At 37.2% G+C, this 22,392-nt stretch overlaps 1 protein-coding gene and 1 pseudogene across 3 annotated transcripts in view; both read right to left on the minus strand.

Moving 5' to 3' along the window:
- The window catches only part of LOC131434927 (transcription factor collier), a 128,074-nt gene that overhangs the window by 47,607 nt on the left and 58,075 nt on the right, over positions 1-22,392 (minus strand). For all 3 annotated transcript variants that reach the window (XM_058602216.1, XM_058602217.1, XM_058602214.1), the window contains exons 5-6: positions 6,989-7,062; positions 5,748-5,816 (exon numbers count right to left, since the gene is read on the minus strand). In XM_058602216.1, the coding sequence (XP_058458199.1) occupies positions 5,748-5,816; positions 6,989-7,062 (143 nt within the window). The remainder of the gene's footprint in view (positions 1-5,747; positions 5,817-6,988; positions 7,063-22,392) is intronic.
- On the minus strand, positions 18,927-19,078 carry LOC131439681 (U1 spliceosomal RNA; annotated as a pseudogene).

A 22,392-nucleotide genomic window follows, 5' to 3' on the forward strand; every position in this document is an offset into this window, starting at 1 on the left:
GAATATCAACATTTACCCTACCCTATTTCTACCGCAACTGACCGCACGTAGCGATGTTAAATTTTATAAGAAACGACAAATGTTTTCTACGGATGGCGGGACGTGCTGCAACGATGATCGCAACCATGCTTTCGTCATCATTTTACTTTTTTTCCTTGTGTGCTACTGCGCTTGTCGCGGTGATTCGAGTACGCAATTCCCGTGCTCATTATTATTGACGATATAGTTATTGACATCGTACTGCCATCAGACCAGGACCCTGGATCATTCGAAGCTTTCGCTGTGTGTACCTTCAAAGAAGGCCAGAGCGATCGTGGACATTCACCAGTACAGGAGATTAAATTAATAATAATTCGAGAAATAAATCCATTTCGCGTTACAAATATAGAATTTATTATACGCACAGCGGTAAGTGCACACAGACGATGTGCAATGTGCACGTTTCCACACGAGATAACGTAGCAACACGCGCTCACGCGGGAACTTTGTTAGCATTCCTTGTCCTATCTCACTCGTATTGATTGTTATTGATCTTTTTTTCTAGTTTTAGTTAGTTCATTTTGTTTTAGTTTCCGATAAGGTTTCATAGCGGAACATATTTGTATTAGTTTCGTTAAAGCAACTGCTTAAAATGCGTGATTGTATGTGCGTAACATTTTCCATAAACCACTGATCAGTGCACTGGTCATTGTTTCGAGAAAAATGGACCTTCGATAAACGGGTTGTGCTCTTGATTGGAACACAATTCATTTCGGAACTTCGTTCGTTAACGGCGGTAGCTGTGCGAGTGAAACGAGTTCGGAAAAAATAAATCAGTTCGCGGCAAAATACAAATGCTGTCAGTTACACTTTACAGTTTTGCCGGCATAATGATGCTACTCGCGCAGAGCAAAATACCGCTATATTGTGGGCTCGAAGACAACCGTCAATCCATCAAAATTGCGTCTGCTACTAAAAACTCTTTCTTCCGCAATGACAAATCTGCAACCGATTGAATGAAATGGTAGACCAAGTGGTAGAAAGCAATAAGAAACTGCTACTGAAAGATTTATGAGATCTTATCGCATCAATTTAAAGCCCATCGGTGGTCAACCAGTGATCGATCCGTTCTGGTGTCGAATAGATGAAATATATGACGTTAATGAGCTTGACTGATCTTGATCGTTTGTCATATGATTTAGTGTAGAAGCAATGAGAGTACTAAACAATGTCTAGAAAGAAATCTGTAGTCGTGAGAATTTCAACATAGTCTTTGTTTCATAAACGATTACCTGATCTCAAATGCGCAGGAACTCGATTAAATGAAATGTTAAAATCTGCTCACAAGAAATGTTTTGTCTTTCATATAGCTATCGGAACGTAAATGCTGTGACCACATAAACATTCCCTTGTGTGTGGTCTGAACCAATCAAAAATACCTGTTTTTAATGGATGGATCTGCAGTGTTGAATCGTCTAAACTTCGAAGTATGAAATACGTCAACTTAAGCAGCGTGATTTTTCATCGTTTTTCACCATTCGCGTAACTGCGGTGATTTTTGTTAGAGCACTGGCGAGATCCTTGCGGCAGGTAAGGAATTTCAATAAACCCGTTCGACGAAATACACCAAAAACAGCACTCGGAGCATTTACAAATTTAATTTTCTCAAAACTCTCTGTCATTGACTCTAGCTGTGTGGTATAGAGCACTGATTGCGGGTCTGCTGGTATGAACTGATGGAGGCTTAATTTTTTTGTTTAATTACGAAAGTGAAGCAGAGACTGAGAATCCATCAAAACAAGTGTAACTGACCGAAGAGCAAAAAAGGAAAATGCCAGTTCTGGTTAAGTCGATTGATGGAACACCCACGCAGCGAGATTTTACGCTTGATTGAATGTTGTGGATTATTAAATTATTGGTAATTAGTGTTGAATATTGAATATTGTATGTTTCGTAATATTTCGCCTTTCCGCTTGTAGTTTTTCAAATTGGCGTTCAAGGGAGTAAATAATGTCAATGTCTATCTCGAAACAAATACTGAGTTAAATATCGGCGTATGGAAGAATCACCAGTATCACCAGTATTTGTAAACCAAGATAGGTCGTTATGAATGGCGAGACGTACATCAAGGCCGATACTGATACCGAGGCAGGAGCCCTACGCCGTTCAATCGAGGTGTTATATTAAATTGATTCTAGAAAAAACTGTTTTAATCCACATTATGTGGTGAGGACCTAAACTTTATCATTACCAGTAATATGAAAAATGGAGGCAAGTTCCATTTCACCATTGTTTACTACGATTTCCATTAACGGGATGTTCGAGTACATTTGTTTGTACATAAACTAAGAAGACTGTTTTGAAGGTTTTTTTTACATACTTTTCATTGTAATTTAAAATGAAAATTTTGGAGGTCCGTTTAAGGTAGCGCTTCGCCGTGGTCAAGTCGAAGCGAGACAACTCACTGCTTCCTCTTGCTTTGTCGCCGAAATTTCACTCTAAATTGCAAATTTCTCCAATACTAACCCGATTCACGAAAAATCAAAAACATACGATTGTAGGTAAATGATTTTACTATGCATTTGGCGAAAAATATTAGTTAGAAAGCTTTTCTTTCGCGAGATTTCGTGCGATTTTGCATGCGTTGACATTGTGTGCGTGCGAAAGAATAAGGAAAAACTCATTTATTTTTAAAACTCGCACGAAATCTTTCGATAAAAACGTTTATCAGGCACAGTTTATATACGAATCGATAGAAAAATTAATTATCTAGAATCGTATGTTCTTGGAATTTCCGTTTTCTTTATCGTTTTCAAACAATTTTGGGTAAAGTGCGTGAAACCCCGGGATAGACAGCGAACTCCCGTGACCACGACGAAGCGCTACCTTAAGATAGAATAGCAATTCACGGGACAAAATAATTTTTTTGTAATTCAAGTTTGTAAAAACACATTTAACTATCCCTGAGAAAACAAAACATTTGAATTTGATCACTTCCGGAACCGGAAACTGGGGACCGGTATAGCAAAAGATATTTTGTTTGGTCATCAACTAATGACTCCTACATATTGGAATTTTAACATATTTAAGCACAGTTCCTCGCAAAGCTTTTATGTTTTTTTCTAAGTTTGAAAATGTTTAACAATTTTTATGTTGTTAAGGGGCAACAAAAAATGGTTGAAAATTTTTTAACTATTCCGCAATCGGAAGTTAGAACCAGGTCATATTGCATAGCAATATGTGGGACTATAAGGTAATTTATTTGAATCTAAATTTGTGAATATTAATTTTACCGTGAGATTGTTCAACCATTAGTCAACAAGCTATGTAGAATAGAACATTTTGCTAATCAGTTTTGAAGAATCTGCTTATTTTATCATTGTCATCCAAAAACACCCAAATTGAAATGTAACTGCTGTAACTCCGAAACTGGAAGTCGAACCAAAATAAAACTCAGAAATCTTTCGTAGAATCCTTATAACTTCCTTTTGAATCTAAGTTTGTGAAAATCGGCTGAGTCATTTCTTAGAAAACGTGCATATCATCCTGTAATTCAAGGAACAAGAAGTGATACAGATAAAATTAGCGAATTCACATATTCAATTATGAATACACATTCTTGAAATTTTTATTTATTTTCAATTTTCTTTGGTTTTTTCGAACCAACTTCGCATATACCGGTTCCCAGATTCCGGTTACGGAAGTGTCTTTTCTCGTTTCCTCAGAAATGGCATAACCGACCTGAGTACTGTTTCACTCTGTAGGTTATATTAGTTTATGAACTAACCTTTTTGTTTTTTTTAAGAATCAAAGAAAATTATTTTTAAGAATACCATACATTTACATATGAGAATATGAAAGATGTGAAAAAGGCATTACACCACTAGGTGGATAAAAACAGGGTTTTTTGCTTTATATTCAAGCAAATAAGGCTAAATTAGTCTTCGATTAGACTCCTAGTTTGGAAAAGTCTTGATAAAGACTAATTTTGTGGTGATCTTAAGAAAGACTGATTAGTTCGAAGAAAAATTCTTTGGATGGCTAGTCTTAAAAGATGCTGATTAATCTCATAGTCTTGGAAAAGACTGATTATATCAGAATATCACTCTTTGTATAACTTTAAAAAAGGCTGACTAATTATTAGTCTTCAAAAAGGTTGTTAGTGATATAGGTAGTCATAAAAAAGGCTGAAGCAATTTGACTCAGCTCGACGAACTGAGTAAATGTATGTATATGTAAGTGTGTGATTGAGTATGAATGTGTGTGTATGCGTGTATGTAAGTGTGTGTGACAAATGTTTCCACTCACTTTTCTTGAGATGATTGAAATGCAAGGTGCATTTTTACAAACTTTGATAAAAATAAAAGGTCTTATGGTTCCATCCAAAATACCTGAAATAATTTGGATCCGACTCCCGCGGTCCCGGAACTACTAGGTGATATGCATTAGCGTACCTAGGGGGGGAGAGGGATGTGTCGAAGGGGGCATTCGCCCCGGGCGCAACACTTGAAGGGGGCGGCAAAGTCATTTTTGGGACCATTTTTTTTGCTCGTCGAAGATCTTTGCGGATTTCCGGGTTTTGGTTCACCTTTTTTTTTGCTCTCCGAAGAATCCAACGTTGGGGGCGGCAAAACTCTTATTTTGCTCCAGGCGCCAAATTTCCTCGGTACGCCACTCGTGATATGCAACAAAAATGTGAAAATAATGTCACTGTTTTCGGAGATGGCTGAACGGATTTAACTTAAATTCAACTGATGTCTTAAGTCTCAAGATGCCATCAGATTATCTCAATTTTCATTCGGATTAAACCCTGGTTTTGGAGGTAGGTTGCTTAGTTTAAAAATGTCAATTTCAAAAATATGTTGTTCATAGTCTTCGTCTTTATATTGGCTAGTGAATTTCTCTAGTTTGCAGACCATGTTAGTCTGTAACCAAATAAAGTATTGATAGTTCTATACATGTTTTGCTGAATTTTATGCAAGTCCGACAACAGGTACATGTTTTTTTTTCAAAATTCCAAATATAAAAAAATTGTATCATATTAGTGTATGGTTGAAAGAACCGAATGTCATAACAACCTTTCGGGTCCCGGAAGTACCGACAATAGTAATCAAATGTGATAAAATGGAGCTCACTCCACTTTCTCACATATGATTGAATAGATTTTCACTAACTTTAATTTAAATGCAGTACATCAGTGTAGTAATATTATGAAACAGAAACATTCATAACTCCTTCCTAAATTTTTTTATATTGTAGGATTTCCGGTAATTTTCTGCTGTAATATATAGGAGAAAATGAATAATATGAGAAAGGCTCCATTACTAGGTGGATAACAACAGGTTTTTTGAGTTTTATTTTCCTGAAAATTTCTAGTTTTAATTTTAGTAAGCAGATGCCTCCATTGATTTATAGCGACTGAAATATAGTCACACCATTTAAACTTGTTTGAATTTCCTTAACCTGAATGTTTTCTTAATAATATAATTTCTATATTGTTTTCTTTTCAAAATTTCGTCATAAAAATTTAACATAAGATAAGTAATTGTACTTTCGTGTAGAAACGATTACGTTCAGGTTCTATACGCGCGGCGACATCGGTGATTGCATTAGTGATTCTCAATTAATTTTCCTTTTGTCGTTCCCAATCTAACCATATGACAGCATCACATAATTCGTGTAGGTTGTAAACTGACTCTGTACCGCGATTTACCATACGAACGAGCTTTTCGGCAGGTACATAAAACAATCATAATTCGATTACTTACCGGTCTATAATCACAGGATCTGATGGTGTTTCGTTGCGATTGCCACAGCTCTTCTTGTCACAGCACCGACTGGAAACATAGAGAGAAGAATTTTAGTTTTGCATGGCAAACTCAATGATTGCAATTTTGATATGACTTGCAATGAAATTAGCCAATCCAAATACTGACAGCACAGTACGGAGTGTTAAATCAGCAACATCAACGTGGTTGGCACGTATTCAACATCATTGTCATTAACTTATTATTCAACAACTTTAATTTCGTCATTTGTTTCCAAGTCCGGCCTTCTTATTGGTTCTGTTTCGTCCAATTGAATTCTATCCGAAGCCGTCAAGGAACAACAATCGATAGCCGGGTGCTATGAATACTATAAAACTGAATTTTATGTTCATTGGCCTTTTATGCTAGATTTGTGTTGTAGCTCTGCAGTTTTAGGTCTTTGGATAGGAATTCACATTAAGAGGGTTAGCATCTTGTCGACCGGATCAGGAAAAACAGTGTGCGAGTCGATGTTCACAATCTCTTTCATGGTGAGAGATCCGTTCTTGTGACTTAGTTTTTACGGCCACGTATAGAAATAAAACGCCGACATTGCTTCCATATCTACTCTGGTAACATATAGTCATGGTTCGGGAATGAAATAGTGTCCAAAGAATAGAAGTGACAAAGTCAAAACTTACGAGTCACGAGTCAAACCCCTCATATTGTAGGTTCGATTTTTGCTTTTCTTTAGTATAGCTAACCAATCGCTTGCTCCTATTGCCTTATTTCGTTCTATTTTGTCGATATCTCCCAAGAGGATTATGGTTCGAGTCGGGAGGGAACCCTCTTGAGGAAAAAAGGCGTGCTCTTTCGGGAATTGAATGTTATACACATATGATTCCAAGCCATACATTCATACGCAAGATACGCATACACCGACAGTTCATGATTTGTCCGTATAACAATGTATCCGGATCGGTTAGCAATCGAAGACCAAACATAGGGAAATTATATTATTCGATCTAGTTCTCAGTCCTTGTCTCAAGTTTTTATTTTACGTATATGTAACAAGCCAAAACAAATTGTCTGCTGTCGTTTCGGAACGAAGGCTCAAGTCTTCACTAGAGCCAACAGACAGACTTTGTTGAATCCTTTTTACTTTCGGTGGAAATAAAAATGACACCGAAGTGGGATCACTTGCAGAAAAGTCAGATCACCGTGATGTAAGTTGAGTTGGCGTTATCAGTAGTAGCACTCACCTGCACATAACTTCGTGTGTTAGTAGCACCCTACACATTTCTGGATTCTTGTCCTGACCCTCGTAGACGATAGCCTGTTTGGACGAATAGAATGAGAGGAAAAAACTATGAGAAATATAGTAACAGCTTACTGTGTAATATTAAATAATAGAGCGCTGCCATATGAATGTGTGTCAACAACAGCGGCGTATCGTTTTTGTTTACAAACCATTAAGAATAATGTTGACGAGATGGGTCATCACTTGCCTTAGCCTGTCACGTTAGTGGCACAGCAAATGAAAAAAATAGAATAATGTCAAACGGTACCACTTTCCTAACCACAATATTGATGCAGTGAGAATTTCTACAGAACCAGGTAACTTGTTTTATTGTTTACTACTAACATCAATTAAATGTTATCATAACACTCTGGCAACAATATTTGGAATTTCATAATGATACCGTATGATTTTTAGCCACAAGAATGTCGTATGCGAATCATAAGACCACCTTATGAAGTCACGAAAATTAGAATTCCAGTAAAAATGCCTTGTGAAATTCATACGACATTTTTGGAACTTAGTGTGAAATTTTTATGACAAACATAACAACTCTCATATACTGTGGAATTCATTAGATGTTCGAATGAAAAATATAATAGTGATAGATGAGATACATATTGCAGAGCCATAATCACTATAAAAATTATTAATCTTTTGAAATGGTGATTTTGATGATTTTTGATGCACTGCAGACTTACCTTATTATTTTCACTATTCATTTTTCCTGAGAGTGGGACACACGTCGTGAATTGATTACTACTGTTTTAATTGCTTTGGGTGCACTGCGAAAAACTGGCAAGATGACACCATCAGCGAAACACGCTAAATTTATGCAAATTACCCTTGACGCATAGTATAAGTGTTAACAATGTGGGTTTCAATCGTCTGACAGTTATATCAAAACGGTAGGAAATGTCGAATTCGCAAAATTTCTGTATGTGTGTGTATATGTATGTAACATATTCTTGCACTCACCTTTCTCGGAGATAGCTGAACTGATTTTCATAAACTTAGATTCAAATGAAAGGTCTTGTCTCGCATACAAAGTTACTACATTTCATTTGAATACGGATTCCGGTTCCGGAATTATAGGATGATATGTGTAAAAAAAATAAAAATTAGTGCATTAACTTATCTCAGAGACGGTTGAACCAATTCTCACACACTTAGATTCAAATGAAAGGTATAATTATCTTATATAAAGTTCTTGAATTTCATTTTGATCCGACTTCCGGTTCCTGAATTACAGTGTGATTAGTGTAAAAATTACAATTTCAAACTATACCGTTACTTGAAGTGGTGAAACAAAAACGTAAAAAAGGAATCTAAACTGGCCTCAAAACTACACCAATCGGTAGCAATTATCAGTAGGCAAATAAAACAAACCGATTTCAGCTATCCTGATTCCTTGTTTCCTATTCCGGAACTTTTAAATATGTATAATATGTTTAAATATGTATACCACCACTAAAAGTGACGAACACGTAAAATAATTTCTCAGCTTGCCTTCTTCCAATCGATAGTCATTGTCAGTAGTCGGCTTTTCTGATTCCCGGTTTTCTATATTAACAAACGGAGATTTGATTATTGACTCAAAAAATGATTTTTTCTCGAACCGACTTCTATTATACCGGTTTCCGGATTCCTTTTTCGAAAGTACCTGCAATAGTGAAACTCACTTTCGTTTCCTCAGAGATGGTCTTTACGATCTGAGAACTGTTTCACTCTGTAGGTCATACCAGTTGATAGACAATCCATTTTGTTTTTCAAGAATCAAAGAAATTTATTTGCGAAAATCAACACATTTATATATGAGAATATGAGAGATATGAGAAAGGCATCATTACACCATTAAGTGGATCAAAACAGGTTTTTACATATAGGGTTACGGATCTCTAATTGGTCTGAGCTCCTGTTTTTAGTGATTTTAAACTTCAGTTCATTTGCCTCTTCGGACCAGAAAATCATTCTGACTCTATCTATATCATATTTTTCAACGTAGCTGAACCAAACTGTCAAATTGAGGTTTTTGTCACACTTTCCCATTAAAAATAGTTTTAAATCCTTTAGCGATCGCCTTTTCCATTGAAAATTAGATTCACTTTCAAATTTAGGAAACATTATCGTCTCAAGTTTTACAGTTCGTCATGTTTCTGATTATTAACTAATTGTTACGTCTCAAAACATGATCACTATTCAATGATGGATGACTTCATAATTAGTAATGTTCACTTTTCACTTGTTCAATCAATGATTGAAAACTTCTAAAATTACTCGCTAAGCAATAAAAATCTTCTCGAATATGATATGAAAATTTGCGCTTAATTCATTTGATTGCGCCTTGTTTTTATCTCATTTTGTATCGCAAGGTTGCCAAGTTTTGTCATAATAAAATAAAAAAAAAACAATTTATTTTCTTCTTAAAATTACCATCAACAAGTGTTTTTTTGGTATCCGTGACATTAGTTTAATAATATTATTGATATTTATATTTCAATAAATCTGTTTTGGCTTCGAATATTACTAGAAAGTGCGTGTTAAACACTAATTAAATAACCATTATGGTAAATCTAGTAGCACTGGTTTCATTCTGATATTTCTCGGTTAATTTTTCAAAAGTACCTGCAAGTGACAGTTTCTCTTTGTTTACTTTCTCGGTAAAACACGTTTATCACTCAGCTCTTTGTATGAAATGATACCCGAAACTTTCGACTTTCAAACAGAATAGTGATATCAAAGAAAATCTTTTTAATCACATCACAATAATCGAAAGAGAGAGTGATTAAAGAGAAACTGTCACTTGCTTATACGCCCTAATGAAAAATCAACCGAGATTTGTTAACAACGATGTTAAGTGTATTTGTTTCATCGGCTGTGCATTTGATATTTTTATATTATTAAAAGGACCGATTCAGATAAATCTTATAGTAAAATTTTAAATGTAAAACGAAAGGAAATGAAAATGACTCAATAATTTTTTAAAGTTGAATTGGTTCTAAAAATATCATATGTTGTTTCACAGTTGCCATTAGGCCCTTCTAAGAAGAATTCTGACATTTTAGACTTGAGATTGTAATAGTGCAATATTTTGTTTTGATTGCTATCGTTAATTAATGGGAGGAACCAACGATAGAATAAATAAAAATCCTTTGGGATGACGTTAGGAACAGAGTAGTGTTTTTAGCTGTTTTTTGGAATCTTAGTTTAAACCAAGAAATGGTAATCAGTTCTCAATGTGGAGCAAGGGAAATTAATGGGAAATATGAAATAATTATACTGATTTTAGTGGCTCAATCAGATTTTTGTGGTAACGTCTTTACAAATAAAATGAAATAGGAAGACCTGCATAATCAATGATTTTTTTCACAATTGATCGATTTTGAAGTTTTGTTTAAGTGTTTTTCGTACTGTTATGCTAATACATGCATATTCGTTAGCAAAACATGTTACAAAAAGTATTAACGTTGCGTGAAAATGAATGTAAATTGCAATTAAGTGAGTTTTTACCTAAAAATATGATAAAATCACTTGTTCTTGAAGGCCCATTCAAATTTGATTACATTACAATTCAATCGTGGTCACTACACCCTAATACGGAACTTAAACACTGTTTCAATAGATTTTGCAGAAGTTTCGAGAGTGTACAGGAGTGTACAGCGTCCTTCCAGACCTTAGCTCGAACATACGACAACCGCTTTCAGAGATCTGCGACTTATACACTGAAATGCCGACCCGGGTATGGGTAAAAAGACTGTTAATAAAGTGCTCAATAAGTTTCAAGATCTTATTATTATTTTTCAAAGTATTCTTCATGATGATCAGTACACTGTTGTTTGGTATCTAACCAAATTCTGAAACATTTTTCCCAACTCGAAGACGGTGTCTCTCAATGATCGCATCAAATATTTCTTCAGTGTGGAAATAAGACGAAGTCATTAGGGGCTAAATCAGGACTATACGGCGGAGGACCAATCAGTTCAATATTTTGATCGTTGAAAAAGTAATTTGTTTGACGCAATGCGAAAGATCGCATTGCCGTGATTGGCGGTTCGTTATCCTCATTCTTCTAAAAACTTTTGGGAATCAAATGTGTATGTGTCATTGAAAATTTAAGGCTTTACGTTGTTTTTTACGAAACAAGCGATCTTCTCTTCGAAGTGTTCTGTGCGTGATCAACTTTTGTTGGATTTGGCTCGTCTTCAAATATCCATATTGCCGTTTGTTGTCTTAGGAATTTGGCTTTTATGTATAGTTTCACAACTTATCGCTTGTTACGGTCTTATAGATATTCTGAAGCATTGCCACTGAATTATACCAACATTTCTATGGACCTATCGACGTGAGCCTTTTGAACATTTGTCAAATTATGCGGTATTCAACGCGAACAAATCCTTTCGATGGTCAAATGTCCATTGATCAGTTCGGGTTTACATCTCATCCAAGTCAGTCGACAAACAAAACCGCTTACGTTGGGGACAGAAGAAACCAAGTACAGTATTGTGTAGTGAACAATAGACCTCGAAAATGAGTGAACCAAACGAACAAAAGCTACCGTCGGTACGAAAGAATACAATTATTGTTGACTTCAGACAGTGCAAAATTCGACCTTCGATACGAGAACTTGAAGGTTTGCTTAAGCAGCAAATGCATCTTGACATTAAACGTGTGCATTTACTTCAATGCAATAAGACCAATAATGTTGTTTATATCCAGTTCTATAAAGAGTCGGATGCAATTCAATTCGCTAAAGACAATATTAATGTGCACTATGTGGAGCATGAAAACATCAAGTACAACATTCCAGTATATATGGAAGATAGTGCTATAGAAGGGGGGCGACCCGTTTGGCATAAGGTCATTTGGCATAATACCGTTCGGCATAACGCTGTTTGGCATAATGGTCTTTTGGCATAATGGTAATTTGGCATAATGCCATTTGGCATAATAATAATTGGATTTGCAATATTTTATTTTAATGAAAATTTTCGTATGTGTTTCGATCGATTGATGTTCTGCAAGGAAAACTCGAACGAAATATGTGAAACCTTTTTATATAAGCAACTCACTTAGTGCCAGCCAATATTCTGTTCGTCATAGATGATTCAGGTCGAGACGGCCGAGAGTGCGCCGGCGACCCGCCGTCGGAAGCGCCGGCCACTGTGGGGGGGCAGCGCCCCCGCAGACATCACCTCTGTCTAGTTGCGGGCGTTTGCCCGGATTACCCAAAGCTAGGAGCTATTCCTCAGTTAAGTCCGAACGAGCGGCAGCGGGTCATTAAAAACGATGCGGCAGGAGGTCATTAAAAACGATGCGGCGTAGCCGCATTAGACCTTTCAAAATTGCACTACATGTCACATGTCAATATTGCCAAAAAGCTGTTCACTACGGTAAGCCATGTGATAAACCGGACAAGGAGACAACTATACCAAAGGATAACGGTGCTTCCTTCACATCAACCCCAAGCAACCCCAGTACACCTGTGACAGTCACTAACAACAGTGAAGCATCCTCTTCAACGAAACCATCCAACGTATCCCCTACAGAACAAAGTACACCAGCTGCAGTTAACAGCTTACCATCCAACCAACCAGCAACTGCAAACAATGTACAACAAAGCGCATCTACAGCAACTAGCAACGAAATCAACAACAATACCACCGATGCGGCTATGGATGACGAGACGAACCACGAACGAAGTGCCCCTCAATCCTCGCAGGAGGAAAATGGAAGCTCCCTAGAAAAAGGGTGACAACGAGATCCAATACAAAAAAAATCTTTTATTTAAAAACTCAGCTAAATCGGCCACGTAAAGCTTGTACGCAAATAGGCCTGAATAAAGTATCTTTTAAATAAAAAAAATGTTCATTGAATTGAATGTTTGGAACTGGAAGTAAAGCCCAAGCGTGCCAGATTCAGTAAAATCAGATCATGCACAGCATCATTGTTTCCCGTCACAACCGAAAGCTTTTTTTTTGGACGTCCCTTACTAAATTCGTCGTAGAGCGCACAATGACCCCGATTGAATTCAAAACATCAAAATACGGTGGTCCACGATGGTGCGTCATCACCAAAAGTTGGAGCAAGGTTGGTACGCTGTTGTTGAGATAACCCCCCGCAAAACTGCAATAAATCAGAGTACGAAAAATTTTCCGGAAAAAAATCGATTTTCCGTCGAATCGAATTTTGGAAAACAAAGTCTTAGCATTACATTCCTTTTGTAGAATTTATTGAATATTGAGGATGATGGACAAGCTGTGGACCCACCCACTCTAGACGAAATACGAAAAGCGGTTAGACAGCTTAAAAATGGAAAGGCCGCTGGGAAGGACGGCATCCCGGCTGAACTTCTCAAAGTCGAAAGTGAGCTGCTGTACTACGCACTCCATCAAGTAATTTGAATGATCTGGGAAGGAGAGGAAATGCCTTCGGACTGGCTGGATGGTATCATATGCCCTATCTACAAAAAGGGTCACCGATTTGATTGTAAAAACTATCGAGGCAGAACACTCCTCAATACCGCCTACAAGGTACATTCTAGAGTTTTGTTCGGCAGACTGTGTCCATTGCAGAATCCTTTGTCGGCGAACACCAATGTGGCTTTCGTGAAGGACGTTCAACATCGGACTAGATGTTCACCTTACGAAAAATTCTCGATAAGGTTCGGGAGTACAATTTGTACAATCATCTGTTTGTAGATTTCAAAGCTGCGTGCGACTCAGTGAAACGTAACGAATTGTGGCTTTCCGACAAAGCTAATTAAACTGATTCGTGCGACGTTCGATGGATCGAAATCAAGCGTCAAGATAGTTGGTACGACATCCGAAGCTTTCGTGAAGTTAGATGGATTGGCGACGCGCTCTCAAATCTGTTGTTCAATATAGTGTTCGAAGGAGCCATACGAAGATCCGGCGTGCAAAGAAACGGTACCATCATCAATAAGTCTCACATGCTGCTTGGTTTTGCGGACGACATTGAGATTATTGGTGTGGATCGTAGAGCTGTGGTTCGGTCATGTTCCGAAGACGGGATGTGCACCATTAAAGTACAGTAAAATAAGTAAGATGTAATCTGTCACCGCTTAAGGAAATATTACATACTTGGATTTACGTCAGGTTTTTTCTTGATCACGAAAATCCGAACAAGAATTTGATTCATTGAACTAAATAATTGCTTGTGTTTGAATAGTTTTCATTTATCATTCAGATCGACTTAGCGCAATGTGGAAATGAATAACTGATATGGAGATTGTGGATCATTCAGTATGAAAATATCATTTGATAAAAATGAATGAAGTCCACTGTAAATTGAAGTAAAATGTAGAGCTATTTGATTAACCATATCGTAAATTTTGTAATCTCGTTCATGCTGATAAATATTTAATCATGATCGTTGCCATTTTTTTAGTTGGCTTGTGGCTGATAGACAACAATTCAATAAAGCGCTACCGGACATACCGTTTTGTTTCAAACTTCGGATACATACAAATTTCGATCTATGTCGCTATTTCCTAATTTGTATAGGAGCAAAAGGCTTGTTGTTTGCGATTCGGAAAATTCTCTACTAGTGGTACACATTGTTACCCAAGCAAATAAACCTTACCAGGAGGAATAACAAAACTAATCAAAAGAAGAAGAATTTATCCCATTTATCGCAATTGATGTGGAATGGGTCCTCAGCATAGTTTAGCATTAGCATTAGAGACCGCCCGTGTGTAGTTACGCCGTTATTGATCAGAACCAATCAAGTTTGCAAAATGTTTTTTTAAACAACTTGCTTGGGAATAGCATGTAGTTTCACATTGTGTAAACTGCATTGATCTTGATAAGAAATGATTGTTAGTTCAATGCATGTTGCTACTTGCTGTTACTGCGTAACAAGAAGGGGTTGTTTGTTAATAAATTTTCGAATAATACTATCATATGTTTATTGCTCTGGGTAGCCGACTACCGAGAATATGTTGCAATTTTATCGAAATTTTTATTAATATGTACTTCTACTAAAATACGACATTTTTTTCTGAAAACGTTAAACTTAGCATGTAACCCGAAAAAAATTGATCCATTGATCAAACGTTCCTTCAATAATCGACGGAGTTTAATCTTGTCCAATTTTAGTAAGAAGAAATAAGACACTATAATTCAGAAAAATGTGAAAAATCTCTAAGGAACGATCTCACCAGTATCCTGCTTTAAACAACGCGAGATGACACACCACTACTGAAAAAGTACTCGCGGATGGGATTGCTGCTAACCAATTTTAGATTTTCAGCTTGTATCACACGATTGACTGGTAAATTTTCACATATTCCGGCAATGATATGCAGATGGCGCTTCGATTGGATGACATAGTTCAATTTTTGACGGTAAATTCGTAGTATCCGTCGCATGAACGTTTTGTAGTTTCACGAATCAGAATTATTCAATAAACAACTCTTTGGACATTTTACGCTAATCAACACACACTTTCCATAGCTGCACTATTACTCAAAATAATTGTTTCGTTCTATTACAGTACTTTGAGAGCAACTCTTGGACACCGCACCGTACTCCCAATGATACCAATTCTCCAAGGAATGGGTCCTTAGCATAGTTATCTAAGAAATTCCAAAAAGTCCATACCATCTATCAAATAGAAATTGTCAAGTTTTGAAAAGCATATGATTTTAACCTCGAATCTATCTATATACTCAACAGCCTTCTTTTTTTCTGATTGGCGTCACCTCACTTGAGGTGACGCCGATTCGATGGCACAGCAACTTAGGCTATATTGCCAGTTTATAGTCCAATTTCGTTTATAGTCCAATGGAATTTCTTTTCACTAGACTACAAGCGAAAATCTCGCTGTGTTGCTACGTCGAGTCGTCAAAGTACGGATAAACACCCTTTTTTTCTTGCGAAATACACGATACAACGTGCTCACCCGTTGAGAGTTTCACAAGAAGTGCAACAGCACTGAACACAACTGCGTTGACTGTTAGAACTACTTTTCAAAGAGAAGTTTTTGCATTGTTTGGAACCCAACTCGAATTTTATTTTTCATAACAATCTAATGAATGTAACGAATTTCCGTTTTATTGGTTGTTAGAGATTTCGCAAATGATGTACGAGGGTTGTTACTTACGTATTTAGCTTAAAAATAAAAGCAATATTATATTGGATCGAAAATGGTTTTATTGTTTTTCAAAATATTCCCCTAGATGATCAATACACTTTTGCATACGCTTGAACCAATTTTCATAAAACTTATTCCGCTCTTCTTGATGTATCCCCAAATCATGGTTTTTGAACGCTTCAACAGCTTTTCCAGTAGTATTGGATGGAGAGAGAGCGCAGTTTATTCTACACGTAAGGGAACAAATAGAAGTCGTTAGGCAGTGTTGGTGATTGCCGAAAATTTGACAGAAGCTGCTATATTGCTATCTATATTGTATACAACATTTTTAATCCGGTAGAAGATGCTACAAGAACTCGAGTCTCTCAATGCATGAACCGTGAGAGAATTTTGCTACATTTCTTTGCTCCACTTCATACTCTGAGTGTTTCACGCCCTTAAAAAAATTTACAGTCTGATAATGATCGTTGCTGTGTGGAATTTCCCAAGAGAGAATCGCAAGTTGACAATTATCGCAGAAAATCGAATCGATGATTCAACTTGATGATTCTCATACTAGGTTGCAATATTTCAAAACCCTTGTGTGGAGCATTCACAGACATTTTCATAGACACAACTTATACAAAGGTTATATGCACATAGTTAGAATAAGCGGCAATAGTAAAATGATTCTATCGCAATTGTCAACTGCCTGTATAGAATCGGATCGCGAAACGAGAATAAGCGACCGTTTGTTGCTTCAGAGAGGATCCCCATAGCAGCGTGCTAACCTTTAATTCTCAGAAATGTCATCGAGAGAAATTCACTCTCGCACTGGTGTCGATTCTATGTTAAATGAGCCATGTCAGGTTTTTGTTGTTGCGATGATTTCCGTTTCTCTTTGATGGCACTGATTCAATCGTTGAAGAGTTGCCAGTGTACGTTCTTTGATACGATAAAAGCCATCCTTGTCGTTAGGTGCTAAGTGCTAGGACTATACGGCGGGTGGCTCATCAATTCGACGTTTTGGGTTCTCAAATAATCGGTTATTAGAGCCGATGTTTCGTCACCTGTGTAGATGTTATACACCAAATTTGAAGAACGACGTTTGAACTTTTTCAGAATTTCTTTGCACCAATCGCCACGAGTCTTTTTTTAGTGATTGTCAAATTATGTGGGATCCATATAAGCTTTTCACACTGATACCCAAGGTTGCCTCCATTTCACGGTACGTCACATGCACAGATAAAAATATTTTTTGAATTTACATCTATTTTCATGCACATATTTAGAGCAGGTAATTAAACATAAAGTTACTTCACAATTCTGTAGGTTTCAATAGAATTTAATTGCAAACTAAGCGTTAACTGAAAGATACAGCTATATTCATTGAAAACTCAATGCAATCCAATTTAGTTTTGCATCGATGAAGGTTTTCAATCAAAATCTCGATTCAACCCATGTCAATTACATGTTACTATTGATTTACATGTCGTGTAAATTTCATTATTTCTTTCTGTGTGGCGACCACGGTATTCCAGTTTTTTTACAGTCTCATAGAATGGTGTTACACTGCCAAAAGTCGAACTAAGTTGATTGAAGCACTTTTGTCTTTATAATCCACTACGAAAATCGTTGCACGAAAATGTTCACAATTCAATTCCATTTTTTTGTTGAGGTAATAGCGCTCAAGTGATAGAATGTTCTAAATCTGTTAATGGTTAAAACTGTCAAATTTTATTATGGAAACGCCAAATTCACGGGCAACACTTAGTACTGGCAAGGCTAAATACATAAGTAGCAACCTACGTATCGAACAACTGAATTTGATGCTTAAAGCTGAAAGCTTTCGAAATTTCAGTCACAACGGTAGTCGCACTGCGTATAAAACAGAAAAATATATTTTTCAGTTATTGCTCTTCTCTACTTCCGTGGATTTTGGTTCCTGGGTGACCAAAAGCGTCCAATATATTCAAGATAAAAAATCCATGGAGAATGATTCCCCGGAAAGCGGTGCACTGAAGCGGTGCATTATGAAACAGGTAAAATCTCGTCCTTCCGTTTACTCTACTGATGCCGCCGTTGGTCATTCCAAAAACACTGACCAAGCCAAATATGTGCTGCATGTGAGTGCGATTGTGAGGTCACAGTGAAGCAGACAAAAAAGAGTTTAAACCTTTTAAGAAGCTGAGGGTAGAGCGGAGCGAGACGAGACAGCAATTCGGGTTAAATTCCGGTCAGGAACGGCAGAAAAAAAAACAGCACGGAGAAAACAAAAGCTCATCATAAAATGCTCTCTCTTTTGTTCTGGGTCGTTTTTTTCTGACGGGATGCTGCTCCTAACTGGTTTGGAATGGTCTGTTATTTTGGGTGTTTGGTCGTTTACCGGCCTGTGATAACCGGAGAGCTGCGATTATGATGTTTGCGAATCGCTACTGTTGTCTACCACCAGTCCCACCATCATGGATGATGGACTATCATACGGATCAAATGGTCACTGGACAGTAGCAATGTGTAAATAAAAAACAACAGGATAGCAACCGACAGGGAAATGACAGAAAAAATACAGTAAAGAACGGTGCAGAATCAAAGCGTAAAAAGCGCTCCTGTACTGTAATTGCTGAACAAACAATATCCTGTTTACCATATACCTATGGCTCACATAACTGAGTAGCTACAAAGCGTTTTGCCATTATACTCGGGGACTGTTTCCATATCTATAAAATTATTTTGTATGTTCGAATGCACATTTTGTTTATCTATCTTTTGTGCTTTATAACTTAACTTTATAAGGCCAAATATCAACACATGTGAAAATTTCAACATAACACCACTTTAATTTCACAAACGAGTTATCCACATGAGGGATACTCGCAGGGGTCAACCCAACCGAAGTGCAATGGAAGGGTCTCGCCCTGGGGGAAACGCCTTGTTGATAACCCCTCTGCCAGGTAAGTATGGTTTTGATTCTACTGTCACTAAGAGTTCTTCAAAATTCTCGGTTGGTTTGCGAGACTACTAAACCTACCTAACACCACGCTTAAATGCAGAACTTGATCTCCGATAGCGGAAATTTTTTAGTTGTTTATTTGCCATTGTATGTTTTGAATTAGGGATATATACTACAACTCAGTTTGATTCAACGGAGTTATGAAGTGTATTTCGTCACGATAACGATAGAACTCCAAACCCGATTTGAATCACTCCTACACGCGACACCAAAGATAAGTTTTTTTTTCTAAAATGCGTAGCTCACTTCAAGCCGAGTAAAAGATATAGCACACTTAGCATAAATGCTAAGCAAATATAGCGCACAAAAAAACATAAAGCCGGTGAACATCCATTCGACATATGTACTGCGATTATCAGTTGCGCCGACTTGGAATTGCATTTTTCTCTTTATTTTTATTTCTTGATAAGTGAACCATTGTGCTGAAGTAGCACATTTTTAAAAGCGAAGTTTATTGCACTGATTAAACCTCAATAGAATTTTTCAACATCAAGACATCGTTAAAGCCAACTATGCAAAATAGAACCAAAGCTTGTTGAATGCCTTGCACAGATTACGTAAAAATGTTATTCTAGTTAAGCGTGTCACCGGATGCAAGCATAATTTTCCCAGCCCCCGTCGATCCGATTAGTGATATTTAAATGATTATTTCCTCTTGGCCCACAATTGTCAGTCTATCGTTCGACGGCGACCGAAAATATCGGGTTCGTAACGCCCCCTTATTTGTCTACGCGCCAGACGACAGCCGAAAGCGATTGCGTAAATTTTAATAATTTTCCCTGGCTTTTTGTTCCTGATTATCGATGCCACGCGGCCGGTGCACGTGGCCTCCCATCAAGGAAACCACGTGTTGGCAGTGGGGAGAGAAACGCCGTCTCGGTAGGCAAACAAGTACAATTAATAATTTTGATTTCTTTATTTTCCTGGAAATCGGATACTTGTAATTGGGAATGGTTTGAAGGGACACGCGTCACGGAAGGAAGTTGTTTTGGGTAATCCGTTTCGGGTTTTGTAGACCAATTGAATGTTCACATCTATCAAAGATTTCTCGATGTATGAAGCATAAACTGTTTGGAATGAACAACAAATGATCACATTTTTCAACAATCCACAGTATCAGTATACCATCGATAAAATGCCCCACTTGAATGTCAATTTTCATAGGTAAAAACACTATAATCCTCAGACATCAGGAGGAAGACAAGCTGACACGGAAACTGCCATTTGTGCCGATTACACTCACCGTGTGTTCACCGTTTAGTCCATAAATAAAATTTCATGAATTATTTGTTCGCCGCACTCATATGGAGCACACTAACAATAGGAATGGGAATGGCTCCTTTTTTATATTCACCTACCAAAACAGGCATATGGGTGGAAAGGTTTTTTGTACAGGGCAATACATTCATTCAATCAATCTAATTGTAAGCCTCTTCGCTTCGTCGAACTATGAGCCGAAAGAACTGACCATACTCTCTAGCGATCTATCAGCCAACACAGTGCCCGGCTGAGTCGTACCGGCACGAACCGGCGAGAGTCGCTTTTCCCCAGGAGACGGATTTGAAATGTAAACAAAACGAATCCCGGCGTCCGTTTGCGCATTGGTGATGGGTAAAATTTTAACGCACTGGCGGAAGCTCCGACCATTCCATAGAACCGGGATTTGCTGTCGATTGCTTCATTCTGTTTTTTTTTATTTCTTATTTTATATGGCATTCACTCTGAGCCAAACGGCAGCTCAGGAGGATGATGTCCTTTTTTTTGTCATGAGAAAACTGTGATTTGTGAACAATCTGATAATTTGTGTCAATTTTCTGGTGGATTCGTGTTGGGTGGTCCATTGGTTAGTGGAAAAATGGTTATATTGTGCTTTTCTATGAATTAGTTAAATTTCGTAAATGTTTATTTTTAATGCATCAATAGACATTGGAGAAATATGAAGCAATCTTGTGAAATACATTGAACAACATGAATGAAATATAAAATATAAAACCGGTCAAAAAATCTGTGTTCAAATTGTGAGAAACCGTGCAAAAGGTCATGTTGTTTCGGAGACCGTAGAAAAAATATTCATTCACATATTGAGGTTTCTTGCAACGAATATTATATTCGTATTTCAAATTACCAAGATGGAGCTTTTTCCTATAAAAAGTTTCTCAAAATACAAAAAATTCTATTTAAAGTTTCCAAAAAATATTTTTCTCTTCCTCTTGTTTTTTTCCTAATTTTTGAATACCGTTCAGTGACCTTTTGGAAAGAATGACATCACCATCAAGGTTAGATTGTAATCCACCAACTGTTACTATTTTCCACCGGTTGCAGCACCTTCATTCGTATTTCATCGTGTCGTTTTTAACCCAACACAGTCTCACAGAAAGCAGTCTAGATTAGAACCCAATTTATTATTCCGCTTCTCGCTCATCGTTATCTTTTCCCTTTTTCCAACGCTTGCGGCAGCGTTACCGTTCCCGGTACCAACAAAAGAGAAGCATAATTTTGGCAAGATTTTTAAGACTAATGTTATCCTTCCGGATTTGGGCCCGGATCAACGCTGGCCAAGCACTGGCTGAGTTAATAGATATTTTCCCCGTGCTTGCGGTTCATGATGGTCGTCGATGTGGCGGGTAGGTTGTATGTACATAAACCTTTTGTCGGTCTAGAGGAAAAACGAGAGGGTGTTATTGAGTAGGCTTTAGGATAGGTTAGGGATCTTGTCGGCTTGTTGATCCCGACTGCGCTATATATTTCCCGGTTGATGCATGTATTTATCCGAATCTCTTATTTGAATTTAATTGATTTACAGATGTTCGGATTTTGGGATATACCGTCGTTAATCCAATGTGTTTGGTTGCAATTGGGTAGGTTGCTATTGGGATATAAACAAGGCTCTAGTTATTTAGTGGATTTAAAAAAATTGGCATAGATGGACGTGAACAAATTGTATAATAGTTGAACGCGTAACATCATGAAAAAACTAGCTTAATATGGTTGTATTTCACATTATAGATAAATTAAAACATGATGACAATTTATGATGATAACTCGTTTGTTAATTTTAGTTAAACAATGTGCAGTAACCCGATCATAAATCGCTCAAGGAAGAGAAGGTTCAATTTTTTTCATTAAAAGCCGTATATGCTTTCACGCAGGTCGTCAAAAGGTGATATAAATAAGTCCTTACAAGTACCTATATGAGGCCTCCCCGCATGTCTATGATGACATTTGGTCAATAGAACAGTGTCGACTTGTCAATAGAAAAGCTA

This window comes from Malaya genurostris, chromosome 3 (assembly GCF_030247185.1).
Source record: "Malaya genurostris strain Urasoe2022 chromosome 3, Malgen_1.1, whole genome shotgun sequence".
In the NCBI taxonomy this organism is placed as follows: Eukaryota; Metazoa; Arthropoda; class Insecta; order Diptera; family Culicidae; genus Malaya; species Malaya genurostris.